This window comes from Oncorhynchus keta, chromosome 9 (genome assembly GCF_023373465.1).
Source record: "Oncorhynchus keta strain PuntledgeMale-10-30-2019 chromosome 9, Oket_V2, whole genome shotgun sequence".
In the NCBI taxonomy this organism is placed as follows: domain Eukaryota; kingdom Metazoa; phylum Chordata; class Actinopteri; order Salmoniformes; family Salmonidae; genus Oncorhynchus; species Oncorhynchus keta.
Genome location: NC_068429.1, coordinates 15,498,840 through 15,520,721, shown reverse-complemented (window position 1 = coordinate 15,520,721; position 21,882 = coordinate 15,498,840). Strand labels below are relative to the sequence as shown.

General features: G+C 43.1%; 1 protein-coding gene across 2 annotated transcripts; it reads left to right on the top strand.

Annotated features, from left to right (window-relative positions):
- The first annotated feature begins 936 nt into the window (after positions 1–936).
- LOC118387324 (prostaglandin E synthase 2-like) lies at positions 937–3,750 on the top strand. Of its 2 annotated transcripts, none has more exons than XM_035775552.2 (7): positions 937–1,293; positions 1,563–1,808; positions 1,919–1,974; positions 2,077–2,229; positions 2,478–2,672; positions 2,807–2,924; positions 3,145–3,750. In XM_035775552.2, the coding sequence occupies exons 1-7, from the start codon at positions 967–969 to the stop codon at positions 3,274–3,276; spliced, it is 1,227 nt and encodes a 408-aa protein (XP_035631445.1). In that variant the 5' UTR covers positions 937–966; the 3' UTR covers positions 3,277–3,750. The 2 variants fall into 2 exon arrangements, with proteins under 2 accessions (XP_035631445.1, XP_035631446.1); XM_035775553.2 differs by having other exon boundaries at positions 940–1,293; positions 1,647–1,808.
- The last annotated feature ends 18,132 nt before the right edge of the window (positions 3,751–21,882 follow it).

The following is a 21,882-nucleotide window of genomic DNA, read 5'->3' as shown; positions in this document are numbered from 1 at the left end:
TATTGTGTTTCTCCTTTGTCTTTGTCTATAGTAGACTGGGCCTGGATTAAATCAGATTGTGCATGGTTGGCTATGAAACTTTTAAAGGTAATGTTACCACATTCAGGGAGACTGCATTCAAGGTAAACGTTGCATATGTTGGCAAATCTGAAATGACCTTTACATGACCAGCGTGCTTTAACGCAGATTTACTGATCGGATTGAATCCCGGCCATAGGGTGCAATTCAATTGAGGAGGAAAACCAGGCTGTTTGAGATGTCAATGATATAAAAGTACCCCTTGGTTGATGCACATTTTTGTGCTGGCCCTGTGTGTGGATGTATTAACCTTGTTTAAACGTTGTTTTTGACTAGGCAAATCAGTTAAGAAAATTATTATTTACAGTGACGGCCTAGGAGCAGTGGGTTAACTGCCTTGTTCAGGGGCAGAACGACATATTTTTACCTTGTCAGCTCGGGGATTCGATCTCGCAACCTTTCCGTTACTGGCACAACGCTCTAACCAATAGGCTACCTGCTGCCCTAATGTCTCTTGATAAGGTTATTCATCTGATGTAAAAATATTTAAAAAATAGCTGTCATTACTCCAGACCAGAACATTTTAATTACTTGTAGATGACACATTTAAGTTGTTGCATTATCTGAAACAATGTTCTTCTGTCATTTGTAGCGCAATAATGGTGGTTGCGTTCCAAACTGCCTATATTGTAGGCTAGTCCCCTTGCGCAGAATGTAAAATCTTATTTAGCCGTCCCTGTCAAACACTACACCTACATTTGTGGAGGTCTAGGACCAATCAGATGTGTATCAGATTTCTTCAAACGCAAGTAGAGTTTAACATGGCAGGAAACACATAAGTTGCGCAGCACGACTACATTGCAGGCGGTATGGAACGTGGCCGGTGATATAACATCCTAACCACGTGTGTACGAACACGGAAGTTTTCGCTGTTTTTGGTCAGACCAGATGCATTGTGGGAGCAGGTTGTGTAAACCAAAAATGTCAGCCTCAAGTTACAACAGTTTTTGGCGGACTGGCTGGGGTGTTTTGCGTGTTCCGATAACCAAAATCAGCCAAGCAGTTGCACTATCTAATTTCCCGTCGAGGTGCAGTGCCAGGGCTTATGGCACAGGCGGCACCACGTTTGGATCCAAACTCATCTCCACTCTTCCCCTGCGCGCAACCAACAGGCGCGTCTTTGGGTTTGCTTTTTTGTTCGGAGGGGGAGTCGGCTTGTATCAAACCATACAATTCTCATTTCAACAGCATTTTGCAGAGGATGAATTGCCCAATGTAAGGATTTCAACCATTTATGCTTCGTACTTTTAACTCTTCAATGTCACGCAATGTATTGTTTAACCTCATTCATTGTGGCTCATGCATTCTTTATTACGATGTATCTGTCACTCTCTCTCTAACGGTCTACAGCTTTTCCATGGATGTCCACAAAACTTGATGTAGTTGCACTGTACTTTTGAAAGTATGTCTCATGTTTTGCTGCAACGGATCAGAAATAATGATATTGGGATAAACACTGTATGCAATCGTATATTTACCCACAGCTCCCCAATCTCCAATATAGCATCCCCACAAACCACGGCTCTGACCTGACGTTTGCCACAGACTTAACGTTTACCTTATACCAGTACAAGACCTGTCCATACTGCAGCAAAGTGCGGGCATTCCTCGACTACTATGGTTTTCCATATAAGGTTGTGGAAGTCAACCCTGTCATGCACACGGAGATCAAATGGTCATCGGAGTACCAAACGGTGCCCATTCTTATGGTGGAGGGGAAAGAAATTGTGGTAAGCAGAGTAGATCTCAAACTTGAAGAAAAGGTGTTTCAAGCAAGTACTCAATTTTTTAAAACCTTTTGTTTAATAAAACCATCTTTCTCTAATTGCTTGTCAAACAGCAACTGAACAACTCATCTGTCATTATCAGTGCAATGAAGACGTGCATGATTGACAAGTAAGTAAATAATGTAATTAAATAAAAAGCAGAATGACCTATTGCATTTCAAACCTACAATATCACTTATTTATATACCTCTTGTTTTCTTTTACTTTGCAGAGAAAGAACGATGTCAGAGGTTGTAAAGTACTTTCCGAGACTCCCATCTACCAATGCCTGGGGGAATGAAATTCTGGAGTACACTAACAAATACTGGGTGATGTTGAATGAGATTAAGATCACTGAGGTGTACACATCTAAAAATGCCAGAAAGTAAGTTAGCTCTGTTGTATTGATCTAAGAATTTGATTGTTGTTATTTGTTCAATATTTTCTACATGTTCTAGAGTACATCTGTAAAGTGATGGGTATAAGCAATATAGCTGAAATATGTCACATTTCACAGGGTGGAGCTACCCTCCAAATTGATTCCAGTTCTTTCAGATCTACATAACTTCATAGGGGGTATGGGCTAGCTAGAGGTAGTTTTTGGACTGGGCAAATCTCTGTTCTTTTTTCCAGGGAGGAGGTACGATGGCGTCAGTGGGCTGATGACTGGCTAGTGAACCGGATAAAGCCTAATGTGTACAGGACTCCCGCTGAGGCCTTGGCCACCTATGACCACATAGTGCGTGAGGGCAACTTTGGTTCTGTTCCTTTTGCCAAGTATGGAGGGGCCTTCTATATGTTCTGGGCCTCCAAGGTCCTGAAAATCTGGTGAGTTTCAGATTGCTGTCAATCGTTGCAAATTACTAGATTTTATATGGAATGTTTTCAATTTCATTCTCTTCAGTATGCTGGTCAATGTGAGTTTGTGCCTGGTCTTCCCCTCTGTTCCTGCCCCCACATAGGTACAAGTTACAGGACGATGTAAGGGAAGATTTGTACATGGCTGTGAATGAGTGGATAACAGCTATTGGGAGGAAGAGGAAATTCATGGGTGGTGACAAACCCAACCTCGCTGATCTGGTAAGATTTGTTGGGTTGTTGTGACAGTTTGAAAGGAAATTCCATTTCAGTTGGGTACAATTTACATTGACATGTTAAATTGAATACACATGTTGACAAGGGACCTCAATTTAGTAATAAAAATACATTTTATTTTAAAAGTTTTTCAAGACACCCAACTCTTTACTTAATTATTTGATAGGTTATCAGCGGTGTAAATAATGACTATTTCTTTCTGAAGGCGGTGTATGGAGTCCTCCGATCCATGGAGGACCTGGAGGCCTTTTACGATGTGATGGAAAACACCAAGGTGAAGAAGTGGTATCTGGCCACAGAGAAACAAGTGAAGGAGCAAGGTGGTCGGAACCTATGAAGAAAACCACTGCAGAACTATCATGGCATAACTGAGTTCTAGGTTGCTGATTCAGGCTACCACTGCACATAGAACATCTGGATGCAAAGGTTCTCTACCAGTCAGCACACTTTCATAACATGTTACAGGTGCCGGTGTTATGTGAATGAACGGACAGTCTACCATGTTTCATGTTCTCTGTACAATCAAAGCCTCTTTCAAATATCTTTATGGATACAGTCTTAGTTTCCCAGAAAAAAGGTAGCTCAATAGTCTATGTATGTATTAAAATAAATGTGTGTAAATATGACTATTTAACAGTTAATGTATTGCAGTAATAGACTGTTATTCACTCTTTGTGAATCTGCGAAGTAGACCACTAAGCATGTTTAATTATTTTATCCGTATTGTGAGCGGACCAAGTAATTGGGTGTCACTCTAAAGCGGGAAGGTGGAATAAACGAGTCAGGAATAGGTTTTCTTGATTTAACACAGTTCTCTATTGAGGGCATTTGGTCAACAAAAACATTTCAACATAATCAATGAAAATCTTCCAAGGAAAAAAACATACATCTTCTTCTCCAGATGAAACAGGAACACAATAGGATTATCTTTAAACTACAACAAAAAGTCACGGGATTGTCACCGTCTTAGTGGTTCTTCCTGGATAGCTCCTCTCTCTCGGTGGCCATCTTCCAGAGATAGTTTTCCCCCCCTCTCTGCTGGTTCCATTCTCTCTCTTATAGGGGAAGGAGAGTATGTCATTAGTACCGTCAGCTGTGCTTAATTGCCTCTAGTTACCTTGTCTCCCATGCCTTGTTGGGCTACTATCCATGAGCCCAGCCTGCCCTCTGGTGGTCCTTCCACAGTATGCATACCTGCAATTTCACTCATTTTATTTGCTGGTGTTGTAATTACCCTGGCACTTCGTTGGTCAAGCTGTGTCATAGGCCAGATATTTTATACACACAGTCGTGGCCAAAAGTTTTGAGAATGACACAAATATTAATTTCCACAAGTTTTCTGCTTTAGTGTGTTTAGATATTTTTGTCAGATGTTTCTATGGAATACTGAAGTATAGTTACAAGCATTTCATAAGTGTGAAAGGCTTTTGACAATTACATGAAGTTGATGCAAAGAGTCAATATTTGCAGTGTTGACCCTTCTTTTTCAAGACCTCTGCAATCTGCCCTGGCATGCTGTCAATTAACTTCTGGGCCAGCCCATTGGCATCCCATTGCATAATCAATGCTTGAAGTTTGTCCGAATTTGGGTGTTTGTTTGTCCACCTGCCTCTTGAGGATTGACCACAAGTTCTAAATGGGATTAAAGTCTGGGGAGTTTCCTGGCCATGGACCTAAAGTATTGTTGTTTTGTTCCCAGAGCCACTTAGTTATCACTTTTGCCTTATGGCAAGGTGCTCCATCATGCTGGAAAAGGCATTGTTCGTCACCAAACTTCCTGGATGGTTGGGAGAAGTTGCTCTCGGAGGATGTGTTGGTACCATTCTTTATTCATGGCTGTGTTCTTAGGCAAAATTGTGAGTGAGCCCACTCCCTTGGCTGAGAAGCAACCCCACACATGAAGGGTCTCAGGATGCTTTACTGTTGGCATGACACAGGACTGATGGTAGCGCTCACCTTGTCTTCTCCGGACAAGCTTTTTTCCGGGTGCCCTAAACAATCGGAAAGGGGATTCATCAGAGAAAATGACTTTACCCCAGTCCTCAGCAGTCCAATCCCTGTACCTTTTGCAGAATATCAGTCTGTCCCTGATGTTTTTCCTGGAGAGAAGTGGCTTCATTGCTGGCCTTCTTGACACCAGGCCATCCTCAAAGTCTTCGCTTCACTGTGCGTGCAGATGCACTCACACCTGTTGCCTTTCCTGAGCAATCTCTGTACTGGTGGTGCCCCGATCCCGCAGCTGAATCAACTTTAGGAGACGGTCCTGGCGCTTGCTGGACTTTCTTGGGCGCCCTGAAGCCTTCTTCACAACAATTGAACCGCTCTCCTTGAAGTTCTTGATGATCCGATAAATGGTTGATTTAGGTGCAATCTTACTGGTAGCAATATCCTTGCCTGTGAAGCCCTTTTTGTGCAAAGCAAGGATGACGGCATGTGTTTCCTTGCAGGTAACCATGGTTGACAGGAAGAACAATGATTCCAAGCACCACCCTCCTTTTGAAGCTCCCAATCTGTTATTCTAACTCAATCAGCATGACAGAGTGATCTCCAGCCTTGTCCTCGTCAACACTCACACCTGTGTTAACGAGAGAATCACTGACATGTCAGCTGGTCATTTTGTGGCAGGGCTGAAATCCAGTGGAAATGTTTTTTGGGTATTCAGTTCATTTGCATGGCAAAGAGGGACTTTGCAATTAATTGCAATTTATCTGGTCACTCTTCATAACATTCTGGAGTTTATGTAAATTGTGAAAATTAATATTTGTGTCATACATTTAGCCACAACTAGTTGCTCAGGTATAAGTCAAATCTCGGATTAAAGTGTGGCATTACAACAATAGAAGAGTTGATTTCAGCACATAGTGTGGGACAAGGCTTGGTAGAAATTGCGCCTCACCACTGTTAAAGGGGCCAACTCCCTCTAGAATTGGGGATAGAGCAATCTGAACCTAGATCTGTTGCACAGGAGGCTGCTGAGGGGAGGACAGCTCATAATAATGTCTGGAACGGAGCAAATGTAATGGCGTCAAACACATGGAAACCATGTGTTTGATGTATTTGATACCATTCCACTAATTCCGCTCCAGCCATTACCACAAGACCATCCTCCCCAATTATAGTGCAACCTACCTTCTGTGATCTTTAACCAAGCGCCATTATTCCTGCAATTTTTTTATTATGGCCAGCACTGGGGGGTAATAGTTGGACCTATTCTGTTATGGGTAAAACTGGACAAATTGAGAAAAAAACTATTTAAAGTAGGCTACTGTAGCTTAAGTGCGGAGGGAATTAGGTTCAATTGTAGTAATATAACCTGTGCCTACATGGTGAGGATATAAGACCACGCAGTCACATGTGCTGCAATGGCTAGCATCTACTGCCATGTTGATCATGCCTTCTTCCAATACTGGATTTTATTCACATTTGATACAAAATGTTGCATCACAGATGTACACAAACTGTAGCATAATTATCTGGTTAACTGTACTGGGATTATTATTATTATTATTTCACCTTTATTTAACCAGGTAGGCTAGTTGAGAACAAGTTCTCATTTGCAACTGCGACCTTGCCAAGATAAAGCATAGCAGTGTGAACAGACAACACAGAGTTGATTGAAGAATTGGCTAGATCAAGGCCCTTTATAACAAGGTATTTATTTGAAGCAACCAACATGGCCTTTGGTATTGGTACCATCTCATGTCAAATGTCAAAAACTTAAGGGTGCTAATAAAGCATTTCAATTGTAATTAATGACATGAAGATTGGAGAATAAGCCGAATGTAAAATAATAAAAAAGAAATACATTACGATAATTGTAAACCCAATGTATTTTGTGTTGATTACCTTAATCTTTTTGTTTTTAACAATTTGCTTTGTTTTTCCATATGTAGTAGACCACAACTTTTATTTTGAGGACCACAAAATATTTCCCCAACTGACAAGTTTTTTTTATTTAGTAGACCACACAAGAGTCCCCTTCCCTTTTGCTTTATCACTGGCATGGTGGGAGGGGATGTTAGGCTGCATTTACACAGGCAGACCAATTCTGATATTTTTGCCCACTAATTGGTCTTTTGACCTGATTTGAAATGATTTTATCAATCTTTTTCAGAGCTGATCTGATTGGTCAAAAGAACAATTAATGAAAACAATATCAGAATTGGGCTGCCTCTCTAAACACATCAATAGAAGTTAGTTTCCCCTGGAAAACAAAAAAAACATACAACTTAACAGCTACAAAAAATATCTTTACCAATGATATACCTCTTCTTGATGGTCATTACTATGGACAGCCCAATTCCGATTTTTTCAATCAGATTTGGGCTGCCTGTGTAAACGCAGCCATAGCAACTCACACTGACCACATTTACATGTGCACAGTATTCCGGATAGTAGCTCAAATCCCACTTAAGGTCTTATTGGGGATAACCTGTGTACATACACTTTTGATATCCCATTCAAGAGTATCCCTGTGTCCATGAATAAACAGAATAGTCCTAATTTAAATTAATATGGGTTAAATTGAATAGTAACAGTTCTGGACACTGACTGCTGGCCTATAAAGTAACTGAAATCTGGAAACTGACTGCTGGCCTATAAAGTAACTGAAATCTGGACACTGACTGCTGGCCTATAAAGTAACTGAAATCTGGAAACTGACTGCTGGCCTATAAAGTAACTGAAATCTGGAAACTGACTGCAGGCCTATAAAGTAACTGAAATCTGGACACTGACTGCTGGCCTATAAAGTAACTGAAATCTGGACACTGACTGCTGGCCTATAAAGTAACTGAAATCTGGACACTGACTGCTGGCCTATAAAGTAACTGAAATCTGGAAACTGACTGCTGGCCTATAAAGTAACTGAAATCTGGACACTGACTGCTGGCCTATAAAGTAACTGAAATCTGGAAACTGACTGCTGGCTTATAAAGTAACTGAAATCTGGACACTGACTGCTGGCCTATAAAATAACTGAAATCTGGAAACTGACTGCAGGCCTATAAAGTAACTGAATTCTGGACACTGACTGTTGGCCTTGTTGGAATCGGCTAAACTTTGAACATTATAATATGAAATAAATGATAGAGACGAAGCCTTGAATAGAAAGAGTCTGTAACAACCCAGAAGGCTTTGGAATGTGTTTGATGGAGGAGAGGAGAGCTGTGGATTAGGTGAAGGAGGGGTTGAGGTCAGGAGGTGAGGGGTGAGGTCAGTTCCCCTTAAGGGAGTAATCAGGGTTAGTATCTGGTTACCTTCTTTCTCTTGGGCATAGACTAAGGATGGAGAGAGGGAGTGTCTTTTAAGTAGGAAGTATATAACTGTGATGTCTGAAATGTTTTGCTGTCTGATTACAGCTGTACAGAACCTTTGGGAATGATTCAACTTGGTTAAAGCTTCTCTAGTGTCCGTGGGTTATTTCCTCTGAAAAATAAGAACCTAACAATGTAAACTTCTGACCCACTGGGAATGTGATGAAAGAAATAAAAGCTGAAATAAATCATTCTCTCTACTATTATTCTGACATTTCACATTTCACTTAAAATAAAGTGGTGATCCTAACTGACCTAACAGGGAATTTCAATTCAATTTCAGGAATTGTGGAAAAACTGAGTTTAAATGTATTTGGCTAAGGTATATGTACTTCTGATTTCAACTGTAGCTAGATGTAGAAAGCTAATGTTAACTAGCTGACATTGCCCATTTATGGAAGTTAGGCTAGCGAGGAAGCATTTTAGCCAGGTAGCCTAGGAGGACAACAAAAAATAAAAGTAGGTACTGTATGACTGTGTGATAGACCGTTTCGTCAACATGAAAGAAAGGAGGATAGCAATATGTTTTTTCTACTTGCGCGAACGCACACAGACACGCACACAGAAATCAGAACCATGGACAGCCACATCATATTTAGCTTATGTTGATTGGACTTAATTGTTTTTGGTATCTTTTAGTTGTCAATGTATTAGACTAAGCATAATATCATCTAATATCTCAAAGTGCTGTACAGAAATCCAGCCTAAAACCCCAAACAGCAAGCAATGCAGGTGTAGAAGCACGATGGCTAGGAAAAATTCCCTAGAAAGGCCAAAACCTAGGAAGAAACCGAGACAGGAACCAGGCTATGAGGGGTGGCCAGTCCTCTTCTGGCTGTGCCGGGTGGAGATTATGGCAGAGGTTGCTCTCCGGTTTTGTGATGAAACAAAGGTCTGGTTGAATTTATTCTGTGCCTTCTTCTTATTGTCTCTGCCTTTATGCCTGTGTATCACGGTTGCAAGGCATATGAACTAACAGGTTTTATACAACAAGTGGGTCTAATCTTGAATGCTGATTGGTTAAAAATGCATTCCACCCGGTGTCTATTCCGCAAGTTGTCACTGGCTAAATTTATGACGTTAAAATGCCGATTTACTCTCACCCCCCCTATCCACATCGATGGAACAGTAGTGGAGAGGGTAGTAAGTTTTAAGTTCCTCGGCGTACACATCACAGACAAACTGAATTGGTCCACCCACACAGACAGCATCGTGAAGAAGGCGCAGCAGCGCCTCTTCAACCTCAGGAGGCTGAAGAAATTTGGCTTGTCACCAAAAGCACTCACATACTTCTACAGATGCACAATCGAGAGCATCCTGTCGGGCTGTATCACCGCCTGGTACGGCAACTGCTCCGCCCACAACCGTAAGGCTCTCCAGAGGGTAGTGAGGTCTGCATAACGCATCACCGGGGGCAAACTACCTGCCCTCCAGGACACCTACACCACCCGATATCACAGGAAGGCCATAAAGATCATCAAGGACAGCAACCACCCGAGCCACTGCCTGTTCACTCCGCTATCATCCAGAAGGCAAGGTCAGTACAGGTGCATCAAAGCTGGGACCGAGAGACTGAAAAACAGCTTCTATCTCAAGGCCATCAGACTGTTAAACAGCCACCACTAACATTGAGTGGCTGCTGCCAACACACTGACAACTCCAGCCACTTTAATAATGGGAATTGATGGGAAATGATGTAAAATATATCACTAGCCACTTTAAACAATGCTACCTACTATAATGTTTACATACCCTACATTATTCATCTCATATGTATACGTATATACTGTACTCTATATCATCTACTGCATCCTTATGTAATACATGTATCACTAGCCACTTTAACTATGCCACTTTGTTTACATACTCATCTCATATGTATATACTGCACTCAATACCATCTACTGTATCTTGCCTATGCCGCTCTGTACCATCACTCATTCATATATCTTTATGTACATATTCTTTATCCCCTTACACTTGTGTCTATAAGGTAGTAGTTTTGGAATTGTTAGATTACTTGTTGGTTATTACTGCATTGTCGGAACTAGAAGCACAAGCATTTCGCTACACTCGCACTAACATCTGCTAACCATGTGTATGTGACAAATAAAATTAGATTTGATTTGATTTTGTTCCATCTGACTGCACAATCCACTGTCTCATCAGCCCAGCCAGCCATGAACTTGATCTCCATGATAAAAAGCATCTAGACATTATCTTACATTTCTTTGACTATCATTACGTTTTCAACTGCGGAGATTTGTATAAACCTTGCTGTCTGTCTCTCTGACTTTTGCAAAATTGTTTCAATATTCAAACCTAATCTCCAGCTGTCCCATAGTAATGAACATGTCGGTAGTCGGGATGAGCAAACAGGCAGGCAGCTTTTCTCAGCTAGTCGAAATCATAAATCAGAATCATTTCAATTGATATATACAAAGATCTATCAATAGAAAACAGGTCAAAGAAACAAAGTGCAGCCAGTTTGCTGTCTTTCCAGCTTCAGCTTCAAGTCATTGTGTTAGCTGTGTTGTTGGTTAGCTCCTCTGAACAACAGTGTCCTGACAAGAGAGCACATTTTCTACGTGCGAAATCGTGCATCATTAGCTCATTGTTATGGATGTGTCAAAATAAATGTCACTAGAAAACAGCTTAAACAAACACAAATGCAGCTAATTTGCTGTTATTCTGGTTGCACTGTTTGACGTGACTGTAAATTATCCATAGTTGGGTAGCTAGCAAGCAAGGGATGCGAACATTGCCAGGCAGTATGTCACGTCTCTAGCAACTGAACCGATAGAACGAACGACCAGCCAGTTTGAGTAGCAACCCTAGATTTGTGCTGGGACTTTATCTTGTGGAAGGATGAAATACTATGAATGAATTCATTAAAATATATTTTTTCATGAAAATATGTCAATCATTATTTGAATATGTTGGTAATCCGTTGTATAAAACTGATAATGCCCTCGAAGCCGTTGTATAAAACTGATAATGCCCTCGAAGCCGTTGTATAAAACTGATAATGCCCTCGAAGCCGTTGTATAAAACTGATAATGCCCTCGAAGCCGTTGTATAAACCTGATAATGCCCTCGAAGCCGGTGTTTGGAGGATATATCGGCACAGTTTGTCTGACCTCGACTTCATCTCGGGCCTAACAACACCTGTGCCAATATTTCCTCCAAACACCGGCTTCGAGGGCATTATCACTTAAATACTCCACACTCTAGAACAGTGTTTCCTAAACTCAGTCCTGAGACTGGGTGCACATTTTGGTTTTTGCCCTAGGCCTACACAACTGATTCAAATAACCAACTTATCAAGCTTTGATTATTTGAATCATGGTATAAGTTCAATCCTATAATTATGAATTGTGCTAAGTTTGGATGTGATACTGAATTGAATCAACCAGACTCAGAGGTAAACTTCAAGATGTCTTTACTTCATCACTGTCGGTGTATCAAACCCTCCATTCCTTTAATGACGTGGTGACGTCATGTATGTCACATTAATACACAACAGTATCTGGCCAATATACCACAGCTAAGGTTTGTTCTTATGCACGACACAATGCGGAGTGCCTGGATACAGCCCTTAGCCTTGGTATATTTAGCAATAAGGCCTGAGGGGATGTGTTACATGGCCAATTTACCACAGCTAAGGGTTGTTCTCAAGCACGACGCAATGTGCCTTATTGTTATTCTAAACTAGTTACCAACGTAATTAGAGCAGTAAAAATACTTGATTTGTCATACCCATGGTATACGGTCTGATATACCACGGCTGTCAGCCAATCAGCATTCAGGGCTCGAACCACCCAGTTTATAATTGCCATTTATACAATGGGTTGGTCTAATCCTGGAAGCTGATTGGTTAAACAAAGCTTCAAATCGGTACATTGTGTTAGATCAATAGCGCTTTGAAATCTGAATCGGAGCTCCAGTATCAATCCTCACATCACTTGCTGTAGTGTAGCAGAGCCAGCTTGATAAAGCTTGCCTGACGATAATATGCTTCAGGTGTGTGGGCTGTTAGGCTGTTGCTCCCCTATTTGGCCAGCAGATGTAGCCAACAAGCAGCAAGACTGTATGACATTGGCAAGCACAAGTAAATGGGTAACCAAATCGTTGTAATTTATTTTAACCATTGTTGTAACTACAGTGCATTCGAAAAGTATTCAGACCCCTTCACTTTTTCCACATTTTGTTGTTACAGTCTTATTCTAAAATTGATTCGTCCTCCCCCTCATAAATCTACACTACCACATAATGACAAAACAAAAAGATACAAAGTTTATAATTTTTGACAAATGTATAAAAAAAATTAAACTGAAATATCACATTTACATAAGTATTCAGACCCTTTACTCAGTACTTTGTTTAAGCACTCTTGGCAGCGATTACAGGCTCGAGTCTTCTTGGGTATGACTCAACAAGCTTGGCACATCTGTATTTGGGGAGTTTCTCCTATTGTTCTCTGCAGATCCTCTCAAGCTCTGTCAGGTTGGATGGAGAGTGTCGCTGCACAGCTATTTTCAGGTCTCTCCAGGGATGTTTGTTTGGGTTCAAGCTGGGCCACTCAAGGACATTCAGAACTTGTCCTGAAGCCACTCCTGCATTTTCTTGGCTGTGTGCTTAGGGTCGTTGTCCTGTTGGAAGGTGAACCTTTGCCCCAATCTGAGGTCCTGAGCTCTCTGGATCAGGTTTTCATCAAGGATCTAGACTTTGCTCCGTTCGTCTTTCCCTCGATAAAAACTAGTCTCCCAGTCCCTGCGGCTGAAAAACATCCCCACAGCATGATGCTACCACCACCATGCTTCAACGTAGGGATGGTGCCAGGTTTCCTCCAGATATGACACTTGGCATTCAGGCCAGAGAATCTTGGTTTCATCAGACCAGAGAATCTTGTTTCTCATGGTCAGAGTCCTTTAGATGCCTTTTTGGCAAACTTCAAGCGGGCTGGCCACTCTACCATAAAGGCCTGACTGAAGAGTCTTGGTGGTTCCAAACTTCTTATGAAAGAGGTGGGAATGTTGTTCCTTTGTCATGTAATTAGCATTATAGATTATTTTCAAGATTGTATTTTGCCGATTGTTTTTCGCAATACAAATATTGGATCGCAAATGAGACAACCTGGTTCAATTTGGGTCCCGAGGCAAAACCATTTGAGAACTACTTATCTAGTATACACAGTACAAGTAAAACGTTTGGACACACCTACTCATACAAAGGTTTTTCTTTCTTTTTACTATTTTCTACATTGTAGAATAATAGTGAAGACATCAAAACTATGATATAACACATGGAATCATGTAGTAACCAAAAAAGTGTTAAACAAATCAAAATATATTTTAGATTTAGCATTTTTCAAAGTTGCCAACCTTAGCCTTGATGACAGCTTTGCACACTCAGCATTCACCTGGAATGCTTTTCCAACAGTCTTGAAGGAGCTCCCACATATGCTGAGCACTTGTTGGCTGCTTTTCCTTCACTCTGCGGTCCAACTCATCCCAAACCAGTGGCTCAATTGGGTTGAGGTCGGTTGATTGTGGAGGCTAGGTAATTTGTTGCAGCACTCCATCACTCTCCTTCTTGGTCAAGTAGCGCTTACACTTCCTGGAAGTGTGTTGGGTCATGAAAAACAAATGATAGTCCCAATAAGCGCAAACCAGATGGGATGGTGTATCGCTGCAGAATGCTGTGGTAGCCATGCTGGTTAAGTGTGCCTTGAATTCTAAATAAATCACTGACAGTGTCACCAGCAAAGCACCTCCACACCATTACACCTCCTCTTCCTTGCTTCACGGTGGGAAACACACATGCAGAGATCATCCGTTCACCTACTCTGCGTCTCACAAAGACACAGTGGTGGGAACCAAAAATCTCAAATTTGAACTCATCAGAACAAAGGACAGATTGCCACCTGTCTAATGTGCATTGCTTGTGTTTCTTGGCCCAAGCAAGTCTCTTCTTATTATTGGTGTCCTTTAGTAGTAGTTTATTTGCAGCAATTTGACCATGAAGGCCTGATTCACGCAGTCTCCTCTGAACAGTTGATGTTGAGATGTGTCTGTTACTTGAACTCTGTGAAGCATTTATTTGGGCTGCAATTTCTGAGGCTGGTAACTCAAATGAATTTATCCTCTGCAGCAGAGGTAACGCTGGGTCTTACCTTCCTGTGGCAGTCCTCATGAGAGCCAGTTTCATCATAGCGCTTGATGGTTTTGAAATTTTACGCATTGACTGACCTTCATGTGTTAAAGTAATGATAGTCTGTTGTTTTTCTTTGCTTACTTAAGCTGTTCTTGCCATAATATTGACTTCGTCTTTTACCAAATAGTGCTATTTGCTGTACACCACCCCTACCTTGTCACAACACAACTGATTGGCTCAAACACATTAAGAAGGAAAGAAATTCCACAAATGAACTTTTAACAAGGCACACCTGTTAATTGAAATGCATTCCAGGTGACTACCTCATGAAGCTGGTTGAGAGAATGCCAAGAGTGTACAAAGTTGTCATCAAGGCAAAGGGTGGCTACTTTTAAGAATCTCAAATATATTTAGATTTGATTAACACTTTTTTGGTTACTACATTATTCCATATCTGTTATTTCATAGTTTTGATGTCTTCACTACTATTCTACAATGTAGAAAATAGTTTAAAAAAAGAAAAACCTGGGAATGAGTAGGTGTCTCCAAACCTTTGACTGGCATATGAATCATTGGTTTGCATGCGAGTTCAGGGAGTGTTCTAGGGAGAAGGGTCGGGAATTCTTCTCATGCACCAGGGACGGGCGTGGTATGTGGTTTATGGGTAGAACAGTCCAATAAATTGGCATAGAAGCACAAGACCGCAGACCACGGGAATCCAGCCGACCTGCAGAAGCTCACCCATGTCAATGAAGAACTGTCCTGGCAGCACATGGGAATACGTATGCATGGCTCCAAGATGTATTGGCTCAGGGTAGGTGACGCTACTACAAGATCGAATGTAGAGTTGTTTTCACATTGTACTTTGAAGAACTTTGGACTTCATCCAGTAAACCCGGATAGCAATATTGACTCAGTAGCTTAAGCATACCTTTTTCCTGTGGTCAAATAGTCATGCACCAAGTTGATTCAGGTAATAGCTCCCGAGTGGCACAGAGGTCTAAGGCACTGCATCTCAGTGCAAGAGGTGTCACTGCAGGCCCTAGTTCAAATCCAGGCTGCATCACATCCGGCTGGGTTTGGGAGTCCCGAAGGGCGGCGCACAACTGGTCCTGCGTCTTCCGGATTTGGCTGGGGTCATTGTAAAAAAAGTATTTGTTCTTAACTGACTTGCCTAGTTAAATTATAATGGTATTATTTTAAACAGATAAATGCAGTGGTTAGACTGCAGCGTACACATTGCCAAAGCAAGTGTGATTGAATGTGGCTCTTCGATTTTCACAGGTTAGGAAATTGACATCCCACTCTTCTTCTGCATTGCAACAAGCAATGTTATAAGTGTTTGATACAGAGCTGTTTTGTATCTCAGTGTCCAAGTATCTTGTTATGTTCAATTTTGAGAGAGGAGGTTGTCTGATCTCATGCCTTCTCATTTTTCATGGCATAATATCATGTTTCTGAATCCAACACATTTGGGTTGTACATGACAAAAGGCTGTCTTTGTGTTTCAGCTGTTGATACCAAAGATCATGGGTGTGGAAGTCCCCAAGGACAAGATGGATAGAGCCCTGGAGGACCTGGAGGACCTGGAGGGCTGGTCGAGAACATGGACGGCAGCAAGACGCAGGTCTTCAAGCCCAAGATCTTGAGATTGTTCTTCTAAATTCTCCAGTGACAGTGCAGTGAAGCTGGTCTTCTGTGAAATAATCAAGCTGGATCTGTTATTCAGCCACTGTGCACCATGTAACATAATAACAAAATAAAACATTCTCTATGGAAATTCAGACACTCCCTGTTAGTACAACACATTTATATCCATTCCTTATTATTCTAATGTTCTAAAAGCTGTTTTATCAAACGTTTTAACCTTTTACTGTTTTTGATTGAATGAATAACTTATTAAACTGTGTTTAACGTTTGCAAAAAATATACAGTGAGGGGAGAAAGTATTTGATCCCCTACTGATTTTGTATGTTTGCCCACTGACAAAGAAATTATCCGTCTATAATTTATTTATTTTTTATTTAATTTTACCCCTTTTTCTCCCCAATTTCGTGGTATCCAATTGTTGTAGTAGCTACTATCTTGTCTCATCGCTACAACTCCCCTACGGGCTCGGGAGAGATGAAGGTTGAAATCATGCGTCCTCCGATACACAACCCAACCAAGCCGCACTGCTTCTTAACACAGTGTGCATCCAACCCGGAAGCCAGCCGCACCAATGCCCCGGAGGAACCACCGTGCACCTGGCCACCTTGGCTAGCGCACACTGCGCCCAGCCCGCCACAGGAGTCGCTGGTGCGCGATGAGACAAGGACGCCCCTACCGACCAACCGCTCCCTAACCTGGGTGACGCTAGGCCAATTGTGCGACAGAGCCTGGGCGCGAACCCAGGGACTCTGATGGCACAGCTGGCGCTGCAGTTTATTTGAACAGTGAGAGACAGAATAACAACAAAAAAATCCAGAAAAACGCATGTCAAAAATGTTATAAATTGATTTGCATTTTAATGAGGGAAATGGTGTGAAATGGTGAACACCGAAGGTGTTCGGTTCTTTGGTATCTGGGAGAGAGGCGTCCCGAAAACATCTTGAATTACGTCAAGACTCCCGTAGTGTGGCAGACTACGCTGTTGACTTTTGCACATTTCAATACTTTTCTTCACGGATTATCTGAGGTGGTAAAAGATGAGCTAACTGTTCTGGAATTACTGGTGGACCTCGATTCCCTCATCGCCCTCACCTTTAGAATTGATGGACGTCTAAGGGAACGCAGGAGTGAGAGGTCTGGCCTAGGTTACTCGTTCATCCACAGTGGCTCGCTCACCTTCGAAGGAATCTGGAAGTCCGAGAGTCATCGGCGAAGGGTGAGTTAGATACTCCAGAACCTATGCAATTTAGCCTAAGTTCCAACAGTTGTCTGTACTGTGGGGCTGCGGGACATTATATAGCCACCTGCCCAGTTGATACCTATTTCTGTAGTAGGTACACATACACATACACATACCAGACTGGGAATCATCTAAATCCCATCAACCGCACTCCTTTTTTTGTGATACTGCTGTTGTGAGACCAGTCTAAATCTCTCCGGTGCTCATTGACTTTGGGGCGGATGAGAGTTTTATGGACGCTACCCTAGTTCCTGAATTAGGTATCCCCACTCAACTCCTCTCTGATCCCATGGACGCTAGAGCACTGCACGGCCGCTCCATTCCCACAGCACTGTTCCTGTTAATCTGCGGGTTTCATGAAATCACAGTGAGGCTATACAGCTTCTCCTCATTGAGTCTCCCCATGTTCCTGTTTTGGGATTGTCCTGGCTCAAAGAACACAACCCCGTTATTGACTGGACTACAACTTCAATCCTGGGTTGGAGTCCGTTCTGCCATTCCCATTGCCTCAAAGCAGCGCAGCCTTCTCCGAGACGGCCTCCTCAGGGCTTAAGTCAAGTCTCTGATTTCCCTGCCGTCCCCACAGAGTACCAAGACCTCCTGGAGGTCTTCAGCAAGGCATGGGTTACTTCTCTTCCCCCACACCGTCCTAATGATTCTGCCATTGATCTCCTCCCAGGCACTACACCACCTCGTGGTAGGCTATATTCTCTATCTGGGCCAGAGACCAAGGCCATGGAGGAGTACATAGAGGAGTCTCTGGCAATTGGGGCTGTCCGCCTGTCTGTATCTCCTGCCGAAGCAGGGTTTTTCTTTGTGGGGAATTGCATTGACTACCGGGGTCTAAATGACATTACGGTGAAGAATCGTTACCCCCTACCATTCCTCTCCTTTTGAACCTCTTCAGGGGGCCACCATTTTTTCCAAGCTGGACCTTCTAAATGCCGACTACGTGGTTCGGATACGTGAAGGAGATGAGTGGAAGACAGCATTCAACACAGCCAGCGTACATTGAGTACCAGGTCATGCCGTTTGGACTAACCAGCTGTCTTCCAGGCTCTGGTAAACGATGTGCTCCGGGACATGCTAAACCATTTTGTGTTCATCTACCTTGACGACATCCAGTTTTTTTCCCGGTCTGCCCAAGAACATGTTCTTCATGTCAGACCGGTCCTTCCGCTCCTCCTGGAGAACCAATTTTTGTGAAAGTTGAGAAGTATGAGTTCCACCACTCTACAATCTCCTTTCTGGGATATGTCATCGCTGAGGGAAAATTCCAGATAGATCATGGAAAGGTGAAAGCAGTGGTGGATTGGCCTCAACCAACGTCCAGGGTGCAGTTGCAACGTGTCTTGGGTTTTGCTAACTTCTACCGCCGTTTCATTCGGGTTACTGCACCCTGCCTTCCTGTCCCATCGTCTCAATCCTGGAGAGAGGAACTACAATGTAGGCAACTGAGAACTCCTGGCGGTCAAGATGGCGTTAGAAAAGTGGAGGCACTGGCTGGAAGGAGCAGAACAGCCATTCCTGGTCTGGACCAACCATAAAAATGTGGAATATCTCCGTTCAGCAAAGCGCATTAACTCCAGGTAGGCCTGGCGGCCTCTCCTGTTTACAATATTTAACTACACCATTTCCTACCGCCCAGGGTCCAAGAATGTGAAGTCTGACGCTCCTTCCACCTATACAGTTCCTCTGACAAACACTCAGTCTCCGAAACCATTCTCCCTACCTCATGCCTTGCAGCCTCAGTGGGTTGGGATATTGAGAACTTGGCTGTTTGTCCCTAACTCAGTCCGGTTCTGGAATAGGCTCATTCCTCCAGGCTGACCTGTCATCCTGGTTCCCGCCGTACCCTAGCATTCCTCTGACAACTTTTCTGGTGGCCCACTATGGTTCCTGACATCGCTGCCTTTGCATGCACGGTTTTCAGAACAAGACTCTACGGCAAGCTCCTTCTGGCCTTCAGCCACTACCAGTCTCTCATTGTCCCTGGTCTCATATCTCTCTGGATTTTGTCACCGGGCTTCCCCCTTCTGATGGCAACACCGTCATTCTGACAGTGGTGGATCGATTCTCAAAGGCCGCTCTTTTCATCCCTCTCCCCAAACTACCTTCTGCCAAGGAGACGGCCCAGCTCATGGTGCAGCACGTCTTCAGGATCCATGGACTCCCGGTGTCTATGGTTTTTGACTGGGGTCCTCAGTTCTCGTCTCAGTTCTGGAAGGTGTTCTGCACCCATATTGTGGCGTCGGACTCTCACCTTTCGAGTGCTCCACGGGGTATCAACCTCCACTCTTCCCAGAACAAGAACCGGGATTCAATGTACCCTCAGCCCAGATGTTCTCCCCCACTGTCAACGTACCTGGAAAAGAGCTCGGGTAGCACTTCTCAAGACCAACTCCAGCGGACTGCCGCTGGACTCCAGCTTCCCGCTACCGCATTGGGGATAGAGGGTATGTCTGTCCACACGGGACCTGCCTCTTTAGAGTCCCGCAAACTGTCCCCTTGTTTCATTGGTCCGTTTCCCAGCATCCCCTCCAGGTGTTGCTTATTATGGGGTGGCAGGTAGCCTAGTGGTTACAGCGTTGGACTTGTAACCGAAAGGTTGCAAGATCAAATCCCCAAGCTGACAAGGTAAAAATCTGTTGTTCTGCCCCCGAACAAGACAGTTAACCCACTGTTCCTAGGCTGCCATTGAAAATAAGAATTTGTTCTTAACTGACTTTCCTAGTTAAATAAATAAAACATTATCCCTGGTGTATATATCTCTGTGTTTCCTGTCTCTCTGTGCCAGTTTGTCTTGTATGCTTTTCAAGTCAACCAGTGTTTTTCCCGTACTCCTGCTTCTATTCTCTTTTCTCCCCCTGGTTTGACTCTTGCCTGTTTTCTGGATTCCGTACCCGCCTGTCTGACCATTCTGCCTGCCCTGACCTCAAGCCTGCCACTCTGTACCTCCTGGACTCTGAACTGGTTTTGACCTTTTGCCTTGCCACGTCCATTCTCTTGCCTACCCCTTTTGGATTGTTTAATAAATATCAAGACTCAAACCATCTGCCTCCTGTGTCTGCATCTGGGTCTCGCCTTATAGGGTATGTCCATTCTTTGCTTTCTACATTCATATGGATCTGTCTGCAACTTCCTCGCACTGGCTCTTCTCCCACAACAATATACCATGACTGGAGAAGTCTGGAACGCAACAGTGCTTTCCTAGCTAGCACGCAATATAGTGCTTTGTTAGCTATTACGTAACACTATCCAGCTATTGCGTAACACTACCTTTCCCTCCCTGTGTGGAATGTAATCAAAGTTCATGTGGTTTCCTGTAAGTTAAGGTGCGTGGGCGATTCTGTGAAAAGGAGATCTGCATGGGCGAATGGGCCAAAATACCAGCAACAGTGTGTGAAAACCTTGTGGAGACTTACAGAAAACGTTTGACCTCTGTCATTGCCAACAAAGGGTATATAACAAAGTGTTGAGATAAACTTTTGTTTTTGACCAAATACTTATTTTCCATCGTAATTTGCAAATAAATTAATTAAAAGTCCTACAATGTGATTTTCTGGATTTTTTTTTCTCATTTTGTCTTTCATAGTTGAAGGCTGGAGTTGAGTCCGTGTGTTGGCATCAGCCACTCAATGTTAGTGGTGGCTGTTTAACAGTCTGATGGCCTTGGGATAGAAGCTGTTTTTCAGTCTCTCGGTCCCAGCTTTGGTGCATCTGTACTGACCTCACCTTCTGGATGATAGCTGGGTGAACAGGCAGTGGCTTGGGTGTTTGTTGTCCTTGATGATCTTTATGGCCTTCCTGTGACATCGGGTGGAGGGCAGGTAGTTTGCCCCCGGTGATGTGTTGTGCAGACCTCACTACCCTCTGGAGAGCCTTACGGTTGTGGGCGGAGCAGTTGCCGTACCAGGCGGTGATACAGCCCGACAGGATGCTCTCGATTGTTTATCTGTAGAAGTGTGTGAGTGTTTTTGGTAACAAGACAAATTTCTTCAGCCTCCTGATCCACCTCTACACAGACGACAACATTCTGTATACTTCTGTCCCTTCTTTGGACACTGTGTTAACAACCCTCTAGGCAAGCTTCAATGCCATACAACTCTCCTTCCGTGGCCTCCAACTGCTCTTAAATACAAGTAAAACTAAATGCATGCTCTTCAACCATTCGCTGCCTGTACCTGCCCGCCCGTCCAGCATCACTTACTCTGGACGGGTCTGACATAGAATATGTGGACAACTACAAATACCTAGGTGTCTGGTTAGACTGTAAACTCTCCTTCCAGACTCACATCAAACATCTCCAATCCAAAGTTAAATCTAGAATTGGCTTCCTATTTCGCAACAAAGCCTCCTTCATTCATGCTGCCAAACATACCGTTGTAAAACTGACCATCCTACCGATCCTCAACTTCGGCGATGTCATTTACAAAATAGCCTCCAATATCCTACTCAATAAATTGGATGCAGTGTATCACAGTGCCATCCGTTTTGTCACCAAAGCCCCATATACTACCCACCATTGCGACCTGTACGCTCTCGTTGGCTGGCCCTCACTTCATACTCGTCGCCAAACCCA